Below are 27,674 nucleotides of genomic sequence, written 5' to 3'. Positions count from 1 at the left end.
TCTCTCAGTCTGCTGGTACGGGACCAGATGCTGCAGAACCTCCTTCCTGATGGGAGTAGTCTGAACAGTTTATAGCAGCATTGGCTATCATGTCCACAATGTTGCTGAATTCATATGATGGTTTTTTTCTCCGTAGCCTGGGAGATCCACTACATAACATAAAAATCTCTCCCAGAAGAGGTGCAGTGTTTGAAGGAACTCCAGGTAATGAGCTGGAAAACTACACTGATAATGTTGACCGTCACTTACTGTTCTGATGTGAAAGTGTCAGGCTCGATAAATAATGTGTGAGGTGCTATCTCAATTTTGTGAACGCTCACCTCTTTGAACCTTTCATAAGCATATGTCTCACTGAAGCTATTTGATTATGTAAGCCTATAACTAGTGGTAGGGAAAAGGAAAAATGGGGAACGAGCCAACAGAAGTAAGTTATTTAACTTGCTTTTCATGTGGATGCTTGTGTAATTAGGTGAAAAAATAAAAGAAAGCCAGAGTGAAGAAAGACACAGGGTGCACAGGGTGAGGTGCTCGTTAGTTGTAGTCATGGATGACTGAGAACCTTCACAGACACTCGTTAGTTGTATTTGGTATCCTAATATAATTAAATCTTCACATACACACAGAAACCTTGTGGTTTATCATTAACAGAAGTATGTTTGAATAAAACACAGAAGCAGAATATTCTGCAAATATTTTCAGACCATAGTCTATGCAGAAATTGGAAATACAAGACTAAATTAAATTTTCCTCAACAACAAAGATAAGGCCAACCTAGGAAACAAGCTTTGCTTGGTCTGAGGAGACAAAGCAGATATCAAAGAGAAATACAGGGATACCTAAAAGATAGAGGGAAGGACGTGCATCAATATTACAGCCTATTTGGAAAATTTATGCTTTGCTATTGCCACTGTCTTCCTCTTGCTTCCATAGGAGAGGACATGTATTTTGAAGCTGGGCTGGATGAGGACAAGCAGGGGACAAGGTTGATGCTCCCTGCTCATGGAAAGACCCTGCTTTGCAAAAATACCCTTATATTGGCAGCTGTGACCCACTTCTACACATCCATGCACAAGCTATGATACACACAAACGCACACCCACAAATGCCGTAATGCATCAGTGAAGAGGAAAACAGAGGCATCTGGAAAAGTCATCCTCTGGGACGCATTGACATGATTTGCAGGGCCTCAGTGCGTTTCCCGTAACTTTTAGAGTACAACATTCTGGTATGTGACTTCCTGGTACCTTCTTGGGATGTTGCTTTGGATTCCCAGAACACACTGAAAGTCAAATGAATTTTACTTAAGGAGCACAGAACAAAAACTAAGACTCAAATATGTAATCACCCCCCCACCCAACCCGCACACACACACACACACACACACACACACACACACACACACACACACACACACACACACACTTGTGATGGAGACGACAACGACTGCAGTAACAGTACCTGTAAGACTCATTTTAGTTTATTGGCCTCTTGGCTTGCCATTCTATAATAACACTACGTGCAGGTGCACAGAAACAAAGTTATGCATGCACACACCGTACTCACACACACACCTACATACACACTTTTCATTCCAAATATAAGGACTCTTGCTAGTTTGTCGCACCCTTGTCTCTACTGTGTCCAGTGTTGGGAAGGTTACTTTTAAAATGTATTCCACTACAGATTACAGAATACATGCCCCAAAATGTATTTTGTAACGTATTCCGTTACGTTACTCAATGAGAGTAACGTATTCAGAATACTTTGGATTACTTAATATATTATTGTGCTTTTTTACAACTACATGAATGTGAATTATTACTTTTACTGAAGGTTACTACCAATACCAACTAAATTTTTAAATGTTAATATAAAATGAGTAACTGTAGGGTGGACATTAGGTAAGGCTGCACTTTTTGAAGTGATCTCGTATAGAAAACTATTCCGTGCATATATAAAACATGTCCGAGACTCCGAATCGTAGTAAAGGGACCTCTGGCTAATACGGGCTTGTAGCTGAAAACTAGCTTTACTTTGTTGCCTGGGTCAACTTTGCTAGCGAGAGACAGAGAGAGGCGTTGAAAGGCTGCTCCAACGAAACTTATTGTTTCGGAGGAAAACACGAACACAGCGTACAGTTGAGTCTTAATAGCTTACTTACAACTGGGCTCGTCAGGCACTCTTCTTGGCTGCAGTGGTTATTATTATATTTACATGCTTCCAGCTCCCGTTTCTGCTCGATGACAACTCGTACATTTACACTCTCCTTTTTCTCCCTCCTCGCACTCACAGACACATAACGGGTATGGCAGTCCATTCTCCCTGCAGCACGACTACACTGCCCATCAGGCTACATTCTCTAGGGCGAAGCCTGTAACGCTCTGCCTATTGCCTTCATATTAAATAATTTTTAAAAATATTTCTTCACGGCATTATGAGACGCGAGATTGAGACACAGGCATTTGAGCCTCTTAATGCGTGTTTTGTTTGCATTTCCACCGGCGTGGAATTACCAAAAATAGAGAGGGCATAGCCTAGCATATGAAACAGGAAAAGACCGCCATGTAATCCCTTTATATCAACAAAGTAACTGTATTCTGAATACCACCTTTTTAAATGGTAACTGTAACAGAATACAATTACTCGTATTTTGCACTTTAAATGCGTAACGGCGGTACATGTATTCCGTTACTCCTCAACACTGACTGTGTCTCTTGTTTTTTAAAAGAATCATACTTGTTAAGTGTTCCTCATCTAGCAGGATAAAAAAAAGGCATTGTAGTACAAAACGTTTTTTTTCAGTGGCTCTAATTCTCTTCCGTACATTTTTGATAGAGTTAACACAAAACACAAACTCAAAGAGTATTTGTTCCTCCTAGTGGTCAATACTCAAGTGATTTGTTATGGAATTCTTTGATGTGCAATGACCATTAGAATCAGTGACCACAAGTGTGAGTATTATAAAACTTCAATGATGCATTAACTGACATCCTCTGCCCATTTTGCATTTCAGTGGTTCACTTTTTCATTAATTTTTGCTAACTATTTTCTATTTGGTACTTGCCAGGTACTATACAGTAAATTTATTAAATTAGAAATAGTCATACGAGTTCAGGGACCAAATCAAAACCTTTAAATTCTACGCTATAAAAAGCAAATAATGAGCAGCAAGCTAGTAAAAACTGCACGAGTGAGTGAGTAACCACATTGCATACTGTTATTTGAACCATTGTTTACACAAAAATATCCATTAATTGAGCTCTAAAGAGCTAGCTATTTGCACACCCCAATCTAAATCCATCCCTGCTTCACTCTGTTGTCCAAATGTATATCTTTGATTCATGATAATGTCATGAAATTGAAATCAACAATTTCACTTTGCAGTTTCTTTTTACAGTGTTTTACAGCATACAGTTGGAATATCCCAAGATTCCCTGATGACGACAGCAGATGATTATTATATTCTGTAATTGACTGCACTTTGAAAGAACTCTTCCAATTCCTATATGGGCTACCAATCCCCAGGCACTTCCACTACACCATCAACTCCCATTCATTACATTCTACAAAGCGGCACTTCAGTAATAATCATTTATAACCCCAACCACTGAGAGCTCTGAATATACAGCCCTGATCAAAAGCCAACACTGAACATCAAACGGGCTCATTCACTTGTAAGTCTGGCTGTAAATTAGTGAGATATTATGGCGTGCCAGCGCTGGTGCGGGGACAGGATTTTAGACTAACAAGACAGTTATGGGAAGTGATGACAGCATGCTGGCAAGTGCCATTACTCTAGAGCTGCCACAGTATTCATCTTCATGAGACAGCTAGCAAACAGCTGAAAGCTAAGAAAAATACTGACAGGGTTAAAGTGTTTCATCACTCCCAAAAGTGGTGCATGTATTCACTTAATTTTACTTGGCATTAGCACACCATACAGAACATGTATTTCTATTTTTGCTGACGTCATGTGAGGATAAAGCAGCCATACACGACATTAGAAACACCATCTTGTTGGGAAGTGTTCTGTTTCCATATTAGAGAATCTGTCTGGGTTTTAGTTTGCGCCACACTCCACCAGCTTAAAGCCGATGGCTCAAACTTGTAGCCCTGTGGGCAAAAAATGAAGCATTATCAGAAATTCCTAACAAAGCACTTTCTGGAGTAAGACTCAGCAGCACGCATAGTTAAACTCAAGGGGACAGTTTCTCTTGAAAGCTCCTGTACCAGCACCGGCTCTTTCTGCAATTTGGGAAACACGGTTTTCAAAAGAAATTGGGTCATGGTAATGGCAGAAGAACATGGCATGTATAAAGGATTGGCCCCTGGAGAGAGAGAAAGAGGAGTCAAGAACAATGGTGTCCTGCTCATACAGGGCCGCGCTTCACTGGTTTGTCAGTGCTGTAACAGCAAAGTCTTGGATTGTATAATTCTACTCCTTCAGCCCATCTCTCTGTTTCTTCCACATTCAGGTAATGCATAGTGTGGTCATGACACCGATCAGGTCATTTCACAAGCAAATAAAAGGCTTATTTTTTCCCTGACTCAAGTGATGGTAAAGTTCATTGCTTTTCAGTGTCAAAAAGGTCTCTTGGCAGCCATGTGGGAAAAAAAGAGAAAGCCATGGCACTTGAAACAAATGTATCCGAAGCCTTTATTCTGCATGGCTAGTCATGATTGCAAGCTTAAAATTACACAAGAAAAAGAAAGCGAGAAAACCAAGGCACTCAAAAAATCAGTCTTTATTCCGCTCGGCTGGTCACTGTGAAAATTTCTAACTCACCATTATGACTACACAAACAGAGATGCTGTTGATTCTTAACAGATTTTAACAAAACCCTGAATTTGTACTTTTACTTCATTATAATTGTTTAACGCAACACTAACAGACACATGAGTCAAGTATATTAAACAATGGAGCTGCACAATAACTAAAGACCCTGTCTGTAACAGTTTTAAGGAATATTCCAACATTTAATATTAATTAAGCAGCACCCTGTCCAATATGCACCCTGTCAATGGTGCATATTGAAAACTTTCCTTTCTGATAAAGTTTATAGACTGGGTGATGTTTATTATATTTTTTGTATCGCATTTGATACATAAAGCGTTTTTGGCAACTTTTCTTTTAACAACAGTGTTAATTTTAGACAAAAAAAAAAGAGTTTTGTCCATAACATTTTGAAATTATGGCAAGTATTAATCATGTTGGTGAGATAGAGGTCTCAAAAACTCACGTATCAAATATGATACAAAGGGCATTATAGGATTATACTACTACTGTAATAATCCCTGGGTTTTCCACAGGGTGTGCAGTTTATTGTACTTGATATTCTGTATTTAAAATGTTCTCTTTAATTATTGTTCATTCCCTGAATTTCATGTATGCTGACACTTTGGTTTTTACTTCTAGTTTCTATTGGAGTTCATTTTATTCTCTCGGGTGTTTCCTGTCTCATCAGCTCCCTTATTAAGTTCATTTTTGTGTCTGTATTTTTCCCTTTGATTATTGTAGTTACTTTTCTCTAGTGTCTTGTGTTTAGCTCTACTTTCTGCCTCATGTGTCAATGTCTTTGATTATCTTCACCTGCCTCTGATTACCCACCAGTGGTCAATTCCCTAATCACTGTTTTTGTGTTTTAGTAGTGCAGTCTTGCCTTCAGTCTCGTCTCGCTGTTGTCATCCTCTCGTTCTTTGCCAGTTTATGAAGTACTGGGGCTTTAGTTTGCCTCTTCATGTCACGGACTTGGTAACTCTTGGTAAATCTGACAGCAGCCTAATTAAAGGTTTGCTTTTTGTTTACATGTGCCTGCCTGTGAGAATGCATTTGGGTCCTTTAGACTAAGGCTGCTGTGGCAGTTCCCATGATGCATTAAGTGTGCCTTCCTCACTATACTACATTTCATTAGATTTTGTCTTATCACTCTTCTTTGTGTTTTTTGTTCTTGTGTCTATGCTTTCCTTTCTTGTCTTCTCTTTCCCTACACGTCACAGGCAGTCATGGTAGATGGCTTTTCCTGCCTGGGCCTGGTTCTGCCAGAGGTTTCTTTCTGTTGAAAGGGAGTTCCACCTCCTTAGTGTCACCAAGAGCTTGCTTGTGGATGATTGTGTGATTGTTGCACGATGATGATGATGATGATGATGATGATGAATGAGCCTTTATTTGTCACTTGCAGTTGCCTGTAGTGGATTTTTGCTTTAAAATTGTATGGTGTTTATTATACAGTATATAGCTGGTAGATAAATAGAATTAAATTAAACTGAACTTTAGTAATGAGTAAAGTTTATTTATATAACACCTTTTACAACACAAAGTGCTTAAGAAAGGTTTAACCTCCTAAGACCCGAACTCTTCCACGGCATGCATTTTTAATTTCTCTTTGATATTTGGGCTGATTGGGACCCAATGAATGTAAAAACAAAGAATAACCAGATTTTTTTTACCTGATTGTTGTTACAAAGAAAAATGAGAGCCACATATGAGGATATTTGTTTAAAACTTCGATAGAACAGTAGCAGTATAATGTCCTCGTAAGTGGATATCAGGCCCTTGTAGAGCAAAATTGAGTATTTTGGTCTAAATAACCCAAAATGTGATGTCCACATATGTGGACACCAGGTCCTAGGAGGTTAAAATAAACTTGATGGGACCAGCATATATTCATGCTTGGGATGTAAGACTGTACTCTCCAAGAAAATGACCCCATTGGTGCTTTATGCAAACTGTTCTGAGCTACACATGTTTTAAAGTTAGGCCGCCAGTAGTGGTCATATGTATCTAAAACATATGATGGTGTTATTACCTTAAGGACAAGAACCCAGACTGTGTATAAAACATGGATGAAGCCATTGTGACATTAGTAAAGTGTAGTGAAGTCTGAAGCTGAGCATTTTTGTGAGGTGGACTATACTTAGAAACTGGCCAACACTGCACTCATTTGGTAGCAACTTGTAAATCACAAGGCAGGCCCACCCTGAAGCCCACTTTAGTCTCCTTTTTCAAAATTTAAACATTGTCCACACATATGTTGTATATATATATATTTAAGAGTGATTTTAAGAAGTTATTCACATTCATCATTTAGAAAAATCCTATTTTAAGTTCTTTGGAATATGTAACTCCTCATGATTCTAATATTTGTTTTCTGAGTGTTGCTGACACTAGTCCTAGCACCAACAATCATCCTTCCTAGCATATTACACTTATGTATTGGAATGTTATCACAAACTGGTTTGATGAGATGGTTATGAATGGAACTGTATTTCAATTTAACAACAAAACAGACATGATTTTAGATGTCATTCAGCTGACCCTTTTAGTTGTGCACATCCCTAAAACCCATGGTTAATATTAGGAAGCCAGTTAAAACATATAACATAGGAATTACCAGTAGTAATGTCTCTCCTTGGTGTTCACATTATGATCTGAAGTCTGAGACATTCAAAATCTAAGAGCACATGGCATAGAAACAACTGGAAAAATACGAAAACTGCAAAAAAAGATGACAAGGACCTGACAAGGGCTCCTGGAGTAGACAAAAGTTAGATATACACAAGGTAGAGAAGGTTAGTAAGGAATAGGTAAACTCAATTATTCACTAACAAGTGTTAGTGAATAAAAAGCAATAAAACGCAGATGAGGCATAAACCTTCAAAATAAAGACTGTGGTAAACTGGGAAAGAGACCAAGAATAAACACAGAGAAAAATATGAGATGCAAACTGGGGAAAGACAGGAGGCAAATGAAAAAAGGAAAACCTTCAACATGCAGGAAATCCAAAAGAATAATTACAACGACCATGACAACAAACCTGTAAAAAACATATGCCACCAAAACCAAATCAAACATTAATACAGTTATGACACCACCAGTAATGGGATGTAGTAATGATGCCAAATGCAGCCTTATGCAAGATGCATCTTCAATCATGTTTATTGCAGGAACAGAAATGGATCTGAAACATTAATGGAACATCATCCCACTTGGTCACAAACCACAGCACACAGAAAGTACAAGGTTTAGGTTAAAACACTACCCTCCGCATATGCATTTGTGCGTTTGGGGATACAGCAATATGAATTGCGACTCATGGAAACAGAGTACACTCTGAACTCCTACTGTGTATTTGTATGTTTTGCACCACTGTGTATTTTTCTTTGATGCTCAGCTTGGTGTCCTAATCCATATGTTTCAAAGCACCATCTATATCTTATGTCAAAGTCCCAGAGAATAGTTCAGTATTGAGTAGTTTTAAATTTTTCATCACAAGTATGGATGGCATCGTAAAACGTGGTTACCAAGCAACTGCTTCTCAGCCTCCCAATCAGCAGCATTGTTGGTTTGAGATTCAGACACAAATATCATCACAGTCTCTCTCTCTTCACTGCATGTCACTCAGTGTGCTAAACCTATACTGAGTGAAATATTTGATATGTCCTAAATTAAAAAAAAGAAAACTTCTATTCAAAAAGTCTTTCTATTTCTCTCCTGAGGGGCAAATCTACCTCCTGACTCAGTCTATCAACGTCAGCCTGATGTGCTAATCTATTCAGGAGATACAGTACTGTAAGTTTTATAGGAGAGGCTTAGACTTTAAATTAGGATCTTTTGGTACCCTAACCTGCTGCCAGTCACACCACTGGTGATAGTGGAAAAAATATGCTTATGCAAAGCATTTTTCCCCCCATGCTGTTTCTGTCAGGGAGTTTTTGAAATCCCTTTTCTAATGAGAACTGGCATTCCACCTTCCTACAGTATTTCCTCTGGAGGACAAGCAGGGAGGGGAGGAAACGGAAAGATGACAGCACTGGAAGTGACACAGTCAGGAAAAGTCTTCTGCTCTCAGCTTATGCAGAAGTCGTAAGCGGGTTTGTGTGCTTCATAAAAAATGTCATGGAACAGCAAGGTGGTGGTCAGATGACTTCCATTTGCAGCGATGTTATCTGATCTTGCAGTTCCTGTGCATTTCTGGTGGGGAGTGCTGAAAGATATGGATTAATGCAACTTTATAGTCAGTTTCCTTGTGATATCATAGTTCAGAATCAAGAATTGTAGACTCTCTTAACCCTCTGAGGTCTCGGGTATTGATGAATAACCCTAGCCCTGAAACCCTACCCCTGTTTTTAAAGAAAACATTCTTACTGTGACGTAACCCTAAGAAAGACTCAAGTAAAACTCTCAGTAATCATCAGTGATCCTAATCCTAAATTTGGACACTACAGAGAAAAGCATTTTTTAAATTACATAGTCTGATAATTAGGATTAGAACTGGATTTATTTAAAGTGATGAGGATTAAAAGGGTTTTAAAAAAATGGTTGGAAAATATATGTTATGTTAATAAAGGTTCAGCGACTCCCTGAAACAGCTACTGTCTCCCGTTCTCTTTTCTTCCTTTTTTCTTTTAAACATTACTTTTATGAAGGTAAATGATATATTTGTTGTTGACTACTTTTTACTTTTGATTCATCCACAACTGGTGCGCCAGGTTTTTTCTCTTTTCAGCTGCAGTATCTGTATCTGGGATTAATCCTATAATGTCCTTTGTATCATATTTGATACATGAGTTTCTGAGACCTTTATCAACATGATCAATACTTGCCATAATTTCAAAATGTTATGGAAGAAACTCTTTTTTTTGTCTAAAATTAACATTGTTGTTAACAAAAAGTTGCCAAAAATGCAATGAATATTTTTCCTTATTCATACTGTTTCTCACAGGACTGTGAGAGCCCACTAGTACCTACTCGGCTCGGCTCAGCTCATCCCGACTCGATTTTTAAGGTTTTCCATTAGGTGGTAATACCTGGTACCAGGTACTTCAGGGGGCCTAAGCAATCACAGGTGATCCACTGATTGGCAAGTCAGTGGAGTCAGTTGGTGAGTCATGAGAGCGACTCATTCATGAAAATTAATTTAGCCATTTTTGAAACCTGACAATGAGAGAAATGGCAACGCAACAAACAACCCCGTGATACACCAAGCAGCATGTATATTATGGCCTCAGCGGCGTCCTGTGTTGTGTTGCGTTTGTGCTGCATACACATGACGTCATCAGACTTTCGGGCATGTTGCTATGACGACACATTAGGACGTACTCAATTGTAATGGAAAACAACAGAAACCGAGTAGAGTCCAGTTGAGTAGTGTCAAGAGTATGGCATCAAGTAAGTGAAACTTCTGTGATACTGATCTGGTCAGTTAAGTAGCAGAGGGGTTGTTAATCGGTTTCAGCTGCTTTGGTGTCAGTTAAATAAAAAACAGGGATGCCACAGGAGCAACAATGAGACAAACACCAAAACAAGAATGCTTTTACAGGTCCATTTTGCTACTGATATTTGAGGACCCGATGGGCCCAGTGCTCACCGTCTGGCACCGTGGAGCCCAACTGGCATTTTCCATAGAACCAGACAGTTCCTGGAGGATGAAGTTATTGTTATCACTGACTGGCTCCACACTTGCATGATCTAAATCAACAGGGAGATATTATGTTTAGTTCATTCTTATGCACTTTCAGGCATCTATCCTGTACATCAGAACAACATTTTTGTTTTACATTTTGAGAGAGGCCGGGTGAGTTTAATAATAGACTTAATGATGTGTTGATCTTGTTATTTTTAGCATCTACATGGATGTTAAAATCACTCACAACAATTATTTGATCTGCGCTGAGCACTAAATCAGATAAAAAGTTTGAGAAATCAGACAGAAACTCTGAGTAAGGCCAGGGTGGATGATAGATAACAAATAAACCTGGTTTTTGAGTTTTCCAGCTGGACAAGACTAAGCATCAGGCTTTCAAATGAATTAAAGCTGAAGCTGAAGAGGTAGATTGCTGCAACAACATGGATGCAAGTCCAGGTTTACTCCAGAAAATTTCCCAATTATACATAAAGCCCACTTTTTTTTCTTTTATGACATACTAAGTAATTTGTTTAGATAATTCTTTATGGTTCATAAGCAAAGTGTTTCACATATAAATACATAATTGATTTAATTTTGACCCTGATTTAAGCATGGTGAGTTCCACCGTAGTCAATTGTCCCTGGCCTATAAAATTTAGATATAAAATGCAGCAACGTGACTTCACTGCAAAGGCCTTTTGAGTAACTTTTCATTTCCAGCACATTCAAAAATCATGCCCAGTTTTGTAATGATTTGGAAGTTCAGGCTTGTTGGACTGTAAATAATGGCTGCATGAGTGGAATTTCAGGTTCTTGAATCTTTCATGGGAGCATAAAAGTGGTTTGCCTTTATTTAAGACAGGGTTTTTTGGTCACTTTAGAGCAGTAAAACCAGTTGTGACATAACATTGGACAAATTATCACCATGCTGTTTAAGTGTTTTTTTTTCTTTGACCTTATACACATATGGGAAACAGCTATTTGCAAATGTATTTAACTACTATTGTGTCTTTTATATTTAGAACACATTTTTTGAATAAAAAAAATCCATATTTAAAGTTCTGAAGAAATTAAAATAGGATATTGTAAAACTTGAATAAACTAGAAAATATTAAAATAAATATTTATATTCAGTAGAAAACATGAGTTAGCTAACTCATGCATTTATTTTAGTACTGGGCATTTACACAGCTGACCCTAAATAGTTTCCAAGCCTACATACGTCAGCGGTCTCTGTTGAGTATCTATTACCACTCTGCATTTATCCTCAACATGAAAATCCTAATACAAACTGCTTTAAAAGTATGGTATTCTTGAAAATTCCTGTGGTTTTAGAATTTAAGCATTTTAAATACTATAGTTATTCAGCCAATATCACTTAATTTTCAGTCAATTTCTTCTTAATCACACAAAAGCAGTGTTTAACTGTAGTTTCATTACTTTACACAGCCATAAATAACAGAGCTTGAGAGAAATAGAACCCCAAACGACTCAACATGATACAGTATAATTATGCATAATTTTCTACTTCCCATTTTCTACTTCTTGAAACACTTCCAGGCACTTATTTTCCACCATTACTTAAATTATCTTTAATTTCAGTACTTACCAGGAAGCTGCATGTATAGAATCAAGTTCTATCAAATCCGATAAAAGCAGCTTAAAAGGTTTGTGAACTGCTCTAAAATTAGGTTTTAAATGGCCTTTTGCCCCATGGAATTTATACGGTCATTACTACCTTTGCTAGAAATTTCCCATAGATTTCTACTCTGAATTCTTTGAGTGCTATGTCTCACTCTTCTAATAACTCTGAGACTTCCCCATCATATTTGCTGAATTCCACCTACAGAGTGTATTAGATGTACAAACAAAAATAATTACTCTGAAATAAGATTCTTAAGTGGGCTTCTTTAATCTCCAAAGTAGTTCACCAAAACGCTTCGATTTCATCAACTCAACACAACTCTTTTTCTTAAATTGTTATTCCATGCACTGGCAACTGGAAGACAAAATACTAAAACATTCTCTTTTTGCTTGTCTCTGAAACACTTAGAGTAGGTCTTCACTGATTGGGATTTCAGAACTCGGGGAGTTAAAGTAAGGGGGGGGGGAGAAAAGTGTACTTATTTAGGTCTATAAGGTTAGTAGCTTCATACAAAGTCTTTCCACCAAAGTCTTTGCTCAGTCTTTCCACTGTGAATTATGTTGTGTGGGAGAGTGGATTTCTGAAAATGCAATAAAAGCCACAAACATAATCGCACTTAGCTATAACTTTAATAAACGTGTAATCAAATGAGGTTTGCAAATAATAAAACACTTCTAGTCGATTCTTCTTCTTTCTCTCTCTTCAAGTTCTCACAACATTCTCTCTTGTCTGATCTTTACTAGTGCTCCTTTGTCTCACATCATTACAGCCCGCTGCCTACCAGAAATACTCGTCATTAACAACACGCTGAATTCTCCTCACGTTGCTGTGCGCTTCCAGCTATGGAGGATAACTGCGATTTAAGGTCCCACTCTCACCCCGCAGCTTCCACACCTTTCTGAAGCTGTTGCTGTCAAGACACCCCTGGCAGTTTGTCATCAGAAGGCGAGAAAGTGTTGGGTGCGAATATGATGTGTAGTATAACTCTGCTTTCAAGCGCTAGGAGCGATGTATGCAGCTCTTCATTATAACCCGGCTCTGTACCTGCCTTTTTCTATAGCTGAATGTGTGTTAATTAGTGAAGGGGTTTATTTGGAAATAAAAGCATGGGCGGTTTGCATTCCTGACCGCCGTTTAAAAAAGAAAAAGGGAGATCTGTTTGTGGAAGTGTGCATTTCAGTGCAACAGTGCTGAACACACACTTGACTGGTAATTTAGCCCTATCAGTTTTCCACAATCCCCCAGGTACCATGGCTTGGCTACAGTGCCAACGTGAATGACTTAATCTGGAATAATGAGTGTGTTAACTGTGATCGGGAGCACAGCTTAGTGTTGATTCCTCCTGAAAACAATGCGTGTTTACAGACATTAAGCCACAAAATGATAACAGCCAGTCGCACAGAAAGGTCAGGAAATTGCGCAGAAGACTGCAAGCACGAATAAGCATGCAACCCATGCGGAGAGTGAAGGATGCTGCCGGATACCGCCAGCGAACAAGAGGTCTGTGCAGCCATTTAATTTAGAAGTGTTAATGCCAATAACCAGGCTTGCTTGGAGGAGGAGAAGGAGAAAAAAGAAGAAGACGGGGGTGCAATTTACCGATACATGGCTGAGTTCTGACGCCAGCACCGAAGTGATGTAAGACAAGAGGGAGGGAGAAAACCAAGAAGGAGGAGAGGAGAGGAGAAGTAGAGAGATAGGGAGAGAGACTTTCAGAGACCCAGACACAGAGCAACTCCCCAGTGGGTATCCTAACAGAGGTAGGCTGGCTTTTCATACTCCCACTCCGAATTAAAATACCGTGAATATATCGAGAAAAATAAAAGTCGTCAACTTACTTTGAATCCTCTTTGAAATTAATGACTGGAATGCTCTTGGCGCCACGTTTAGTTTAGTACTGCAATGCTCGGGTGTGATGCTTAACATAAAGATAACACACCAGATTCATTTGGACGATCCTGTGATGTGTGGGTGGAATGTTATCAAGTTCGAGGTGTCGCGCAAACTGCACGAACGAACTCAAATTCATGGCTCAAATGTGTCGGGATATTTATACGGGTAGAAAAATGAATTAATGACGCGCTTCTGACGTGAGGATAATACCTAATGAGCTCATTTGTTTTATTTGTTCCCCCAGCCTAACTTTGACTCTTAACGGAGCTGACTGTGGGCTCCAGATATCAGCACCTCGGATAGCGACGCGCCGCAACAGCTCAGCAGAGGCGGGGAGAACGCGCAGAGCCCGGGCGGCTGTCAGTTCCTGAGCCCGGTCAAGATATGGTTGTGCTCTCCTGTCTACACTCGGCGAAGGCTCGCAATGGGCTTTAGTGTGTCCATTGCATAATAACTGCAGAGAATGCCCTTGACAACAGTCCGCACAGAGTTGCATTCAGCATGACGGCTGCACAGGACACTGACCGAATAGGGGAAGACTTGCACGAGACTGAACCTTTGAGCGTTTAACCAGAGTTGAAGTGTCTGTGCAAGCACATAACACTGGAAGACTTCTTCACATTATCATGGGGATAAGGTACCTTTTATTGCTGCTGATCTACCTGGACCCCCTGTGCGTCTTGAGCGCCGCAACGGGCGGTAAAAAACCCAAGCCGGCGACCAGGAAGGCTCCGAAAGCCACCGCTATCCCCACGGTCGTCCCGCAGAAGACTCCAAAACCGTCGCCCGTCAGGAAACACGAGTCCTGCAAGGGCTACTTCGATGTAAGCGGGCAGTTTGACAGTGCGTTCGAGTGCAACAACACAGATCACCGGTACTGCTGCGGGACGTGCTTCCTGCGCTTTTGCTGCGAGTATAAGAAAGACCGACTTGATCAGACTGCGTGCACGAACTACGTAACGCCGGGCTGGTTGGAGACGGCCACTCCGTCCCCCATCCCGACCAATGATCCCTATCTCTCCATGGATCAGACCAACACGGCGGTCTACATCACCTGTGGGATCATAGCCTTCATCATAGTGTTGGGAGTGTCGGCCAAAGTTGCATATGACAAAGCCACAGAGCCGCCTCAAGAAATGAATATACACAGGTGAGTGGGAGGAAGACTGTAATAATTCTGCTTAACATGCTCCCTTTAATCAAGAAACAAAGCTGCATATTAAAAGTCTGCCTTTTGCACTTCATGCATATGTATAACTGGACAGACCATAATATGCACAGAGATGTAGAGTCCATTTACAGGCAGGGGCTAAAGGTCAAAGAAACAGGCCCAAAGTGCTGTCAAATGCGATATTTTTCAAGCAAGCAACTTGTTTTCTTCCTCTCCATCAGCGCTAACGAAGTGAAAATGAGGCTGGTAAAGCGCTGGAATGAATGAACAGACTGTTATCTAAAAGGCAGCACTTCTCAGATCAAATTGTGTTCGATCTGCAGCAGATGTTAAATCCCAGAAAAACCAAAGCCTAAAATAATTATAGAGAGAAGTTGAAAGAGTGTTATCATACTGATACTGATTGTGGTAGGCTGGTGCTCCTGAAACAAGTGCGTGCATCTGCTATGAGTGGGAGTGAGAAGGACTAATGGCCAACGTTTATATTTTATGTTTTTTAGTTCATATTGCAGAATTAAAAAAAGAAAAAGTAATTGTAACTAGTGCTGGAGTCTAACACTAGTCTGCATACTGGGCTCAGGAGGCAACCAGCCAGCTGTCAAGAATCATACTTGACAGCCCTCTCTTCAGCCTCTACACATCAGCACATGGCTGTCTGATGTGTTCAGGTGAGGAGGTGGATGAGGATGCTTAGCAGAGATGGCGCAACTGCATCCCATCTCCTCATACTGGCCCCATCAAACACGGGCAGACCAACGCGAACAAATGCTGACACATAAGATCTTCAACACTGAATTGTTTTTTTATTATTACTGAATGCATTATTCACAGTCTTGAGCAATCTTAAGTCTGTGAATAATAGATGATGTTTGCATTAATGTTTTGGCTGTATCAAGGCTGTGTGACACGCATGCACCACTGGCACCACCACATTCCATAAGGGTCACAAAGGAGGGCAGGGTGGGAAAGGGATGAATCGCTGAGGTGGGGAGAGGAGGGAGGTAAAGTGAAGCTAAGATATTAATTTAAAGGCAAAGGTTAAACCACCAATATATTTGTCGTACAAAAGCTTTGAGATGCTGCGGCGCCTTCAAAGTAATTAGATTTCCCCCCATTTTTTCTAAGTATGATGTCAGAAAAAAAGCAAACAAACATTTTCTTTACTTTCTTTCATCATGATTGCTTCTCTCCCTCTTTCACCCCCCTCGAGGGCTTCATCCTTCCACATGCACCTGGTGCGGTCTGAAAAACATTCAAATTCAACCCAATTAGCTGAGATACTCACACATCCAACGCTGTTTCTCTTGCAAATGAACATTCGTCATGTTCCCAGACGTGTTAAAAAAAGAAAAAAAAGAAAAGAGAGAGAGAGACAGAAGAACAAGAACGGAGCAGCCCTGAATTACCCATAATAGCGCAACACTGTTTCAACAATCCACGTCTGGTTTTCAACTGTGTTCAGATGCATGCACAGAGACAACCTGTACAAAGAGGAAAAGCCTCCTTTTTGGTGTAATGTTCACACTTGTTTGCTGTGTGCTTGTCTGTTTTTAGGGCCCTTGCAGACATCCTGAGGCAGCAGGGGCCCATCCCTATATCACAATATGACTGTGAGAATTTTGCAGCCATGAATGGCTCACCCAAAGACAACACACCAGTCAGAACCTCATCCAAGAACCACTACACCCCTGTTCACACCTCCAAATCCAACCATGGTAAGAGCTCTTCTTGCTCTCCTCTCTATACTCGAAGCTCTAAAGCTTATGTTTATGGCTGAAGGGACATTTCAGCAGCTGAACCCTGTGCCTGTGTCTTTGAGAGCATTTTTGTGCAATGCATTTGCAGCATATCATCATTATTTGTGTGTAAAATTCTGCAATACCATTCAAATCGCAGCCACTGTACTGACCCTTTCAGCATTTTAATCTTCCGTGGTAACATCCTGTAATCATCTGATTTGAGCAAAAGAGAAGAGAGAGCAACAGCGAGACTAAAGGACAGATAATCACAGACTAGCAAAGGTAGACCTGCCCAGCAGATTCTGATAGGCTGGAAGTGATGACCTCTCACTCAGTCAGCACACACACGGAGTCATTTAACCTTGCAATTGCAAGAACAGACAGGAGTGTTAGTCATTAATATGGCCTGAAAAACGGACACAGAATCCAGGCAGCACTGGCAGGTTCACAGACAAAGCAGGTGTTATCAGATGGAGAGATACAAAGCCACTTGGGGAGAGGGACACAGATGGAAAATAATGAGATATTACAATGGAGTTGCTGAGATGGAAAGAAAAACAGAAAGATGTTAAGCCTCTGTGCAGGATGAGCAAATGCAGAGATACGGAGTAGAAAATTAAAGGTGATGTAGCTCTGAAAGCACGGCAGACTTTACTGCTGTGTAACGTTTTCTGTGGCATGATCTATTAATTTATCTATGTATTTACTGTCAGAGAAGAAACTTCCCCTTGCTATACATATACCCCTAATTTAAAGCTCAGGTGGTTGACACTGGTAAGTAACTACAAATTGTGTTTTTTAATTTTTAAGTCCGGCTGGGGGATTTCCTGCAAGTTATATAAACTAAACTAAAATTAAAAGCCAGAAGAAACTGTCTTTACATACGTCAGTATATGACAGCTTAACTTTTCATGAGTTCAGCAAGAAAATTTAGTTTCATTTTTAAAATAACAGAACAATATAAAATAATTCTCATACGCAAACTTCCCTTAGCTAAAAAAAAGTCTAAGAATGACATTCGAGCAACACGTGGGAAGGCTGAACTGTCATGTTGTCATCCAAGGCCTCAATAAAAGACAATCAGCTAACAGTTACTCAGAGTCAAAGTGTTTGCTTGGATGCTTTCACACTGTGATAAATGACAAACAAGCAGTTATCTCTGTTTAGAAATCATCTTGCTGTATAGAAATTCTTATTATATCCAAACTATAGTTGGACAGGGTATATATATCACTTTGATACTCTGAATGAGCACTCAAAGCATTTTCGGACTTTGAGGGCTATCTGTCATTCAAATACTCCAATGCAGGCATCGGACAATTTGCTGTGTAGTACCTTTTCCGAGGCTACTTTGACTTGTGGACTGAGAGAGCTGGAGATCGAACCTCAGATTAGTGGACAAAGTTTTGAGACAAAGTGTTTTGATCTCTGCCAGCAGCTTCACAGCTCGGATGCTGTGAGAAAATGAGCAGGTTGGAGAAATCAGAAGTGAAAGGATATTGTGAGCCACTGTTTTTTACCTTTGGAAATATGGTTGCTAGTTTGCTAACTGACCTTGAGATAATGTTGGCTGTTCTCACTTTCAGTCAGTTCCATAAATATGTGTATCATACTAAAACACATCTGAGCCCCCAAATCCAGGGCAAATAAATGAATTCTCATACATACATGGACGATTACGCAGGTTACTTCACCTGAGAAAAGGCACAAAAGCAGCCTGATGGCAGCCAATATTGTCAGCTCATTGTACAGTAGGAGAACATGTAAGTGTAGATGTGGAAGTTATAGTGTTGAATGTAAAAAACGTCATGAAAATTTAATTGAAAGCACTACAGTGCCAAAGAGTCTCAGTACATTATATTGCAGTATATATTAAAGTGGAAACTAGTGCAGAAAATACAGGGAGTGCAGAATTATTAGGCAAATGAGTATTTTGTCCACATCATCCTCTTCATGCATGTTGTCTTACTCCAAGCTGTATAGGCTCGAAAGCCTACTACCAATTAAGCATATTAGGTGATGTGCATCTCTGTAATGAGAAGGGGTGTGGTCTAATGACATCAACACCCTATATCAGGTGTGCATAATTATTAGGCAACTACCTTTCCTTTGGCAAAATGGGTCAAAAGAAGGACTTGACGGGCTCAGAAAAGTCAAAAATAGTGAGATATCTTGCAGAGGGATGCAGCAGTCTCAAAATTGCAAAGCTTCTGAAGCGTGATCATCGAACAATCAAGCGTTTCATTCAAAATAGTCAACAGGGTCGCAAGAAGCGTGTGGAAAAACCAAGGTGCAAAATAACTGCCCATGAACTGAGAAAAGTCAAGCGTGCAGCTGCCAAGATGCCACTTGCCACCAGTTTGGCCATATTTCAGAGCTGCAACATCACTGGAGTGCCCAAAAGCACAAGGTGTGCAATACTCAGAGACATGGCCAAGGTAAGAAAGGCTGAAAGACGACCACCACTGAACAAGACACACAAGCTGAAACGTCAAGACTGGGCCAAGAAATATCTCAAGACTGGTTTTTCTAAGGTTTTATGGACTGATGAAATGAGAGTGAGTCTTGATGGGCCAGATGGATGGGCCCGTGGCTGGATTGGTAAAGGGCAGAGAGCTCCAGTCCGACTCAGACGCCAGCAGGGTGGAGGTGGAGTACTGGTTTGGGCTGGTATCATCAAAGATGAGCTTGTGGGGCCTTTTCGGGTTGAGGATGGAGTCAAGCTCAACTCCCAGTCCTACTGCCAGTTTCTGGAAGACACCTTCTTCAAGCAGTGGTGCAGGAAGAAGTCTGCATCCTTCAAGAAAAACATGATTTTCATGCAGGACAATGCTCCATCACACGCGTCCAAGTACTCCACAGCGTGGCTGGCAAGAAAGGGTATAAAAGAAGAAAAACTAATGACATGGCCTCCTTGTTCACCTGATCTGAACCCCATTGAGAACCTGTGGTCCATCATCTGATGTGAGATTTACAAGGAGGGAAAACAGTACACCTCTCTGAACAGTGTCTGGGAGGCTGTGGTTGCTGCTGCACGCAATGTTGATGGTGAACAGATCAAAACACTGACAGAATCCATGGATGGCAGGCTTTTGAGTGTCCTTGCAAAGAAAGGTGGCTATATTGGTCACTGATTTGTTTTTGTTTTGTTTTTGAATGTCAGAAATGTATATTTGTGAATGTGGAGATGTTATATTGGTTTCACTGGTAAAAATAAATAATTGAAATGGGTATATATTTGTTTTTTGTTAAGTTGCCTAATAATTATGCACAGTAATAGTCACCTGCACACACAGATATCCCCCTAAAATAGCTAAAACTAAAAACTACTTCCAAAAACATTCAGCTTTGATATTAATGAGTTTTTTGGGTTCATTGAGAACATGGTTGTTGTTCAATAATAACATTATTCCTCAAAAATACAACTTGCCTAATAATTCTGCACTCCCTGTATATAAACTGGTGCACAAATGTAGTCCAGAATGTAGGAAATAAACTGCCTGATGCTATCCCCTAAGATGCCACCCCCACCTATCCCTCGATTAAATCTTAATCCATGCCTATTTTTCCACTCTTTTTGAAATGTTTTAATTAGAAACCAATCATATAACAACATATTTATATTAATCGATGAGAGAGTCATAACGACCTTCAGAAAATGTGAGCAAAGAGAATATTATAGCTAAAATGTTTATTTTCTGAGCTGTAGATGTAAGCAGCACAGAACCTAACACAGTACATGAAGTTGTTATGGCTGAGTTGTGTGACAAGACAGCAACAGTCTCTCTGCATCCTCATCTTTAAATAATAGATTGTGCATATTCTCAGCTTTATTTGGGTTTGCAGCTGCTTGAATGTCATGTAAACTTGGCCTCTTTCTGTCACTTTCACATCTATCACACACTTGGGGGGGGGGGGGCATTTTTCTTGCAGTACAGTGCTTGTTGCAGCTGCAGTCTGCATTCATTCACTTAATGTCTCCTCAGCTTAGTGAATGAATTGGTCTATCCTTAATGGTCACTTGCCGGCCCATGCACAGAGAGGGAGAGAGGGCAGATGCAAAGCTGCACATGTCAGCCTGCCTTCAGTGCACACTTGCATGTTTTTTTCCTCACATGAGCTCGGGCATCGCTTTATCTTTATATTGCTCACTGCAAAGAGAATACAACTTGCGCCAGCTCTGCTCAGTCTATCCTAGATAAAATAGAAAAACCCACCCCCTCCACATCAGGGACCTCAGCCGTCCTGATGGGGTTGGACATGAAAGGCAGTGACAGTGCGGGCACAAGTGTCGTTAATGTGTGCATATAAATTGAGAGAACAGAGAGGGAGTCCACTCGCTCACATAGAAAATGCATATTCATGTACGCCTAAATGGGCATTTGGCACAGAATGGCAAGGCAGGCCTCTTAAGGAGAGGGTTCTCGGGTGGAACTGTTGCTGCTGGCACTTCACATCCAGAGGCTTTCTGAGACACTTTTATATCAGGTGGACAGACCTCATGAAGTAAAAGGCTAAGGGGCCCAAGAGGATCCTGTCAACTTATGTCTAAAGTGGGTATAACAGCCATATCTTCTTTGATCTTTGCATTTAAACATGTCCGGTCTCTCTTAGCTGCAGAGATGTCCTCCCCAACATATTTTAAAATCCTTTATTTCAGCCCTTTTCTAAAAATACACGCTGATTTATTTTTTCACATCACAGATCTTGTGTGGCAACATGGTACCCTTGGTGCATTGCAAAACATCCCTGCATTTTTTTTAAATAAAAAAAAAGAGCGGCCTACAGCAAAAACAGTACAGACAGCATAATATGATACCAGCGCAAGTGCTTCTATTTTTATTCGAATCCACTCTGCATTGTTGTGTGGCTCAGATCCTCTTTTAGGTCGGGGTGTAAACACAGAGCACCCCGGAGCCACAACAAGGAGCCGGCCTTGAAAGGGAGGAGCAGATACCTTTGCAGGAGTTTGCCGTCGGTTAAAGTAAACAATAACCGCCTCTCTGAGTAATGCAGTTTGGCCCACAGCTCTCTTCAGATGAAGCTGATTTATTCACCACAAACCACAGGCAAAGAGTTGCCTGTTTTTCGGAGGGTTTTTAAAGTGTTGCTTGGTTTACTGTCTGACAGTTTCCTAATGCAGAGAATGATGAAGTAAAGTTTTCAGGTACAGAAACCAAAAAATACTAGTCAAGCGCATTTGTTCCTTATAGGCAGGCCAACTAGAATTCCCTAAAATCACAGTGTTTTAAAAGCATTCACTTCACTTAGAACACTTGCAGGGATTGGTAGTACTCTTACTGAAAGAGAGATCAGATCTTTGAGAGATCTTATGTTTGTCTCCCTGTTAAATGCAGAAGAGAATGAAAGAATCCTCCATCTCCTAATGAGCAACGTCTTGAGTGGTCAGGCCCAGTTTTCAAAAGTAGAATGGGTGAACTACAACAATAAACTTGTAATGAGTTGAATTAAAGATTGGATTATAATTTATGGTGTTGAGTTCATTGAATCGCCGCATGTTAGGGTTCTCGTAGCAGCTGAAAAGCCTTGAGCTGGTATTTATATATCTACACTGTATGCAGCACTGAAGGGATGTGAGCTGTCAGTTCCTTTTATGCGATGACTCTCGAGCTTAAAGGTCAGCTGCTGTGGACAATTAGAGGTCGTGATGATGCAACAACATTTTCGGCTGTTTGGCGGTTATGACATGATCTTCAGATACATATTTTTAAAAGCGTTCTGTGTGTAGCACCTTCTTTCCACATAAACCCCAAATTTTGCCTAAACAACAAAACAGTGAATTAATTACTCTAATTATTTGCCAATAGGCACTTTTATAATTATATTCAGTGAGGCATCCCGCCTCAACCACTACTACACACATGTAACAAACATCTGCTTCCTCTTCTTGCTGCTTCTTTCCAATTAATCCTTGAAGTGTGCAGCAATAACATCTCCGCTGTGACCTCACTGGCTCCCCATTGGCCAGATAATCATCAGGCCCCATGTTAAAAACAACATTTCTGTGCTGACTGCATCAACATGTTTATTAGAAGCTTTCTCTTGAGTGCACCTGTGTTTAACCTGAGCAACTGAGAGACTCCACCTAATTGTTTCCTGCCCTAGATCTCATTATTGCCCCTTATTATACAGCTGGACTTCTGGCACCCCGAGTGCCAGACATATGTGTGTATGTGGATACAGTAAGTGTGTTTCAGGTGCAGAGGCAGGAATCCAACTATATCCCGCAGCTGTTGTGGTTTAAGACAGCCCAGAGTGGGTTAGAACTTAGGACTGCACTGCACAATTAGTTTCATGAGAGGGCAGGGGCATGTATTTTCCAAGGTATCACTGAAAATGTTTCCTTTAGAGGTTTCAGCTTATATAACAGAGAAACTGAAAAAGAATGAGATATGTGACACTGAGCTACAGTCAAATGGCTTTATCAAAATGACACATATAGTTCTGATCATTCTCTAAAACCAGCATATAAATGGTATTACGGTTTAATTTAGGAAGCAGACTTAAAATTCACAGAGGATTGATCAAATACCATTAAGTACACTTAAAAGTAAATGAATGTGCAATATTAAATATTAGCTCTCTTTCTTATAAATCACTATTTATAAATCAATAAATAATTGATCAGAATGATGATTTTCTTTTCCATAGGAAACCTTGTTACAACAATGTGAATATGTTAGTTTAAATAAATTAGCACCCACAAGTCATACTGTCAGAGGCCAAGGAGAGGAGTGGCAGCAGTCTTTTACTTATTTTACTTATTAATCAACCAAAGACCTGGACAGAGTTATGAATCATTTGAAAGCCACTCTGAACTTTGTCCACCCTTATCAGAGAAGCCAAAAATCAGGTGTTATCTGTTTTAGTGCTTCCTAATGAACATTCATACTCTGATGGATGCATCGGAGAGCAACTTGGGGTTCGTATCTTGCCCAAGGATACTTGGCAAGCAAACTGGAGGAGCCAGGGATCGAACCTCTACCTCCAGAGCTACAGCCACCCCCAGCCTTAACACCTCATTAAATTTTTTATTAGAGAAAATATAAATAAGCCCAGCCATGCCTTTAATCATACTCAGGTTACAACCCCAGATACTTTGGCTGCTCCAAAAAAGAAGGCAACAAATCAGAGATCGATACTGGTGACAGAGGTTGGTACCTTGCGTAACTGATAAATCTGTGCCTTAAAGTAGATAACATCATTTGGAGAGAAAATTGCATTAAAGATCTTAATTTGGGTAGAAAAAAATCAAAAATCCAAAACTGTACCACAATAAGAGTCTTCCATAAAGCTAGAACGTTTTACTATTTGGTACGATCAAGGAAAACAACCCCAGGTTTCTTTTCTGCACTGTAGCCACGCTGACGGAGTCAGAGCTCTCTTGAGCCAATTATTCCTTTTTGACCTAAATTAGCAAGGACTTTATGAATTTCTTTACATATTTTAACCAATAGAGAAAAAAAATATTCACAGCTATCCCACAGATGTGTCATTAAGCAGAGGAACTTAGAGTCATTCTCTCCAATCAATTTTTCAGAGTTAACTTCAATAATGTCTTCCTTTAAAACATCAATACTCCATCCTTACAAGATTGTTAAAAAAAAGTTTCACCATTTATGAATGATTTAATTTTAAATATGATTAATCCATCTTTATTAACAGGCTGTGAACCACACGCTTTTAAGGCCCTTACTCAATCCAGCCATAAAAAAACAGTTTCCAACCTTCCTATCATTTAAAAAAAATCTTTGTCAAACAGTTAACTGATCATTTACAAAGGAATGTTGTTTTATTGGAAAGCGTTTCAGTCAGGAGTTAGAGTACATCATGTCACAGAAACAGCATGAGTGACTGGCGTCTGACAGTGGCCTCACCTCTGTATTGTTCCTGTTCGATCTCAGCCCAGTGCTTTGAATCATATCAATCTGACAGAGTCTAATTTGTGTATGTAAATGGGGAGTTTTCCTCAGACACAAAAGTTAGTCATGGAGTTCCACAGAGGACTGTGCTGGGACCAATACTTTTTACATTGTACATGTTTCCTTTAGGGAATTTTATTAGAAAGGACTGCACACATTTTCATTGCTATGCAGGGGAAACCCAGTTTTATTTATCCATGAAGTCTCATGGTACAAATCACCTAGTTAAACTACAGGCATTTTTTAAGTTAGTATACTTGGCCTGAAACATTTAGGACATTTAGAAACATGGTATCCAACCAGATATTTACTTTAGGTGGCATTACCTTGTCCTTCAGTAATAATGTGAGAAATATTGGAGTCATTTGTGACCAGGAAATGTCCTTCAGTGAGCACATCAAACAAATATATAGGATCACTCTGATTCATTTGTGCATTCTTGCTAAAATTAGAAACATCTTGTCTCAGACACTGATTCATGCAATTATAACTTCAAGGCTATAATAATTCATTTTTATCAGTTTGCTCTAAAAGCTTCCCAAAAAGCTTTCAGTTGATCCAGAGCTCCGCAGCAAGAGTACTAACTGGGACTGGAAAGAGACACCACATTCCTCCCATATTAGTTTCTCCTCATCAACTCCTTGTTCAGCTCAGAGTTGAATTTAAAATCCTTCTCCTCACATATAATATCTTGTATTATCAAGCCGCATCATGGAATCAGCCTTCAGTTTGGATTTGGGAAATAGACACTGCCTCTGCTTTTAAGATTAGGCATAAAGCTTTCCTGTTTGATAAAGCTCATAGTTAGGGAGAATCAGTTGACCCTGAACCAGTCTTTAGTTATGCTGCAATAAGCTCAGGCTGCTTGGCTGCTCATTCCTTTTAACTGGTGTTTATACACTACTACTGCATTTAATCATAGGTTAGAATTGAACTCTGGCTCTCTCTTCCGTAATCTGTTTTTTGTCCTGACTGGTCTCTTCCTCTCACCCCCAACAGTTCTCTGCAGATGGCTGCCGCTCCCTGAGCCTGTTTCTTTCAGAGCTTTCTTCCTCTTAAAAGAGAGTTTTTCCTTCTCACTGTCACCAAGTGCTCGCTCAAAGGGGGTCATGTGATTGTTTCTGTTTCTTTCTAATATTGTAGGTTCTTTAAATTACAGTATAAAGCATCTCTATGTGACCGTTGTTGTGAATTGATGTTCGAAAAATTAAACTTAACTGAATTGAATTGAATCAAATTACTTTTGCCTGGCTGTGTTGGACCTTAATCGACCTTGGATTCAGATAGTCTCTCCAATGCCTGCCAAGCTGCACTACATCAGGCTTTGTTCATAATATAATTATCTTATTATTCACATTTTTCCAATTTCAGAGGTGTAGGTGTGCAGTGAAGAGGTCAGATTAAAAAAAATATTACCATATGAATCCTCAGCGTGCATTGGCTCCAGCGGCTGTTCATTTCCATAGTACATCATTGAGGTGAAAGTCACGATTTTCTTTGTATCAAGGAGGATAAATTAATAATGTGCAACGTTCTCTCTGCAGACTCTTCATGCTATCTCTCAGCAGTGAGCAGTGGGAGAGAAAGCGGGAGGGGAAAAAAGGTGGATTCTGATCACTTTTGAATGGTTTTTCCAGGGTCGTTACAATGGCCTGTGGAGTTACCTACCAATGACAAATATGACAAAAGAAGACAATAGTGCAGCAGCACTAGCAATTCTGCATGTGATATATATACATGCATGCTGGTATGACTGAATGCGTAAAATAACCCTTGTAGATATTCTATCTGCAGCATGAAGGCAGCACAGGGAGAGGTGTGATTGAGTTCAAAGTGCACTAGTATGTGGGTGGTGGAAACATATTGCTTTGTTTCTTCTTCTTCCTTTTTTTTTTGAATATCACAGCACTGTGTTTGCAGCTGCTGTTCACATTTCAGCCACTTCCCCTCAATCCATGTCTGAGGGGTAATGACACCATGGGAAAATTTTATATTTGGCACAAAAAAAACAAACAAAACACATCTGAGGCAAATAAGAAATTTGATAGAAACACTCAAACACAATTTAGCTGCCCTGCAAATGTTCTTTTAAAGTGAAACATTGTTGATTTTATACGTTAGTATATATATTATATTCCAAGGGTTCTATCAGTATTAAAGTGGTTCTATATTTAGTTTCCATTAAAAACTGATACATAACTTTTTGAGCTTTGTAATTTCTATACATTTCTATATGTCATTTTTTGTGTAAATGTTACATTTTACTGCGTCAGTGTCACAAAGAAAATGAAAAAATCTGTGATATTTGTGCTTTTCAGTGATATAAAAGAGTTACAATGACACGGACAATTACATGCCAACACAGTAAAAGCAATAATCTAAATGTCCAATCTCTGCCATTAGTCTGATTGTGCATTTTCAATAACCGTAAAGTATTCTATCCTGTCACCAAACACTGAGTCAAACTAATAAATTAAATCTTTGTCCTAACTGTCAGATTCACTTGTAATGGGCGCCACCTTTTGACATTTGAATATGAGTTCTGGGAGAAAGCAGGTAGCTTTTATAGTTAATTTCTAACATTTCATATCAAGTGGCTGCAGCTCAGGAGGTAAAACGAGTCATTTAATAATCGGAGAGCTTTGTACACGACATTGGAGTGTGACTGAACCCTGAATTTAGTTTGTGAATGTTAAATAAAAGCATTTGTATGAATCTGTGTAAATAGATGAATGAAGCTCATAGACAGCGCTTTGAGTGCATGAACAGAGTAGAAAAGCACTACATAAGTACCAGCTTATTTACTATGGTAAATGGCCTGTCTTTATATAGCGCTTTACTAGTCCCTAAGGACCCCAAAGCGCTTTACATATCCAGT

The 27,674-nt window shown here is 39.8% G+C and overlaps 2 protein-coding genes across 5 annotated transcripts in view; both read left to right on the top strand.

Annotated features, from left to right (window-relative positions):
• The window catches only part of myocd (myocardin), a 550,512-nt gene that overhangs the window by 94,731 nt on the left and 428,107 nt on the right, over positions 1-27,674 (top strand). The window lies entirely within an intron of this gene.
• The window catches only part of LOC309713313 (shisa family member 6), a 76,498-nt gene continuing 62,411 nt past the window's right edge, over positions 13,588-27,674 (top strand). For 2 of the 4 annotated variants that reach the window (XM_082544860.1, XM_082544859.1), the window contains exons 1-3: positions 13,588-13,810; positions 14,188-15,093; positions 16,669-16,829. In XM_082544860.1, the coding sequence (XP_082400986.1) occupies positions 14,570-15,093; positions 16,669-16,829 (685 nt within the window). In that variant the 5' untranslated portion in view covers positions 13,588-13,810; positions 14,188-14,569. The remainder of the gene's footprint in view (positions 13,811-14,187; positions 15,094-16,668; positions 16,830-27,674) is intronic. The other 2 variants (XM_082544862.1, XM_082544861.1) reach the window with 1 other exon arrangement.

The sequence above is a fragment of the Aulonocara stuartgranti genome, assembly GCF_965226115.1.
Source record: "Aulonocara stuartgranti genome assembly, chromosome: 8".
Classification (NCBI taxonomy): domain Eukaryota; kingdom Metazoa; phylum Chordata; class Actinopteri; order Cichliformes; family Cichlidae; genus Aulonocara; species Aulonocara stuartgranti.
This window is presented reverse-complemented; position numbering and strand designations above follow the sequence as displayed.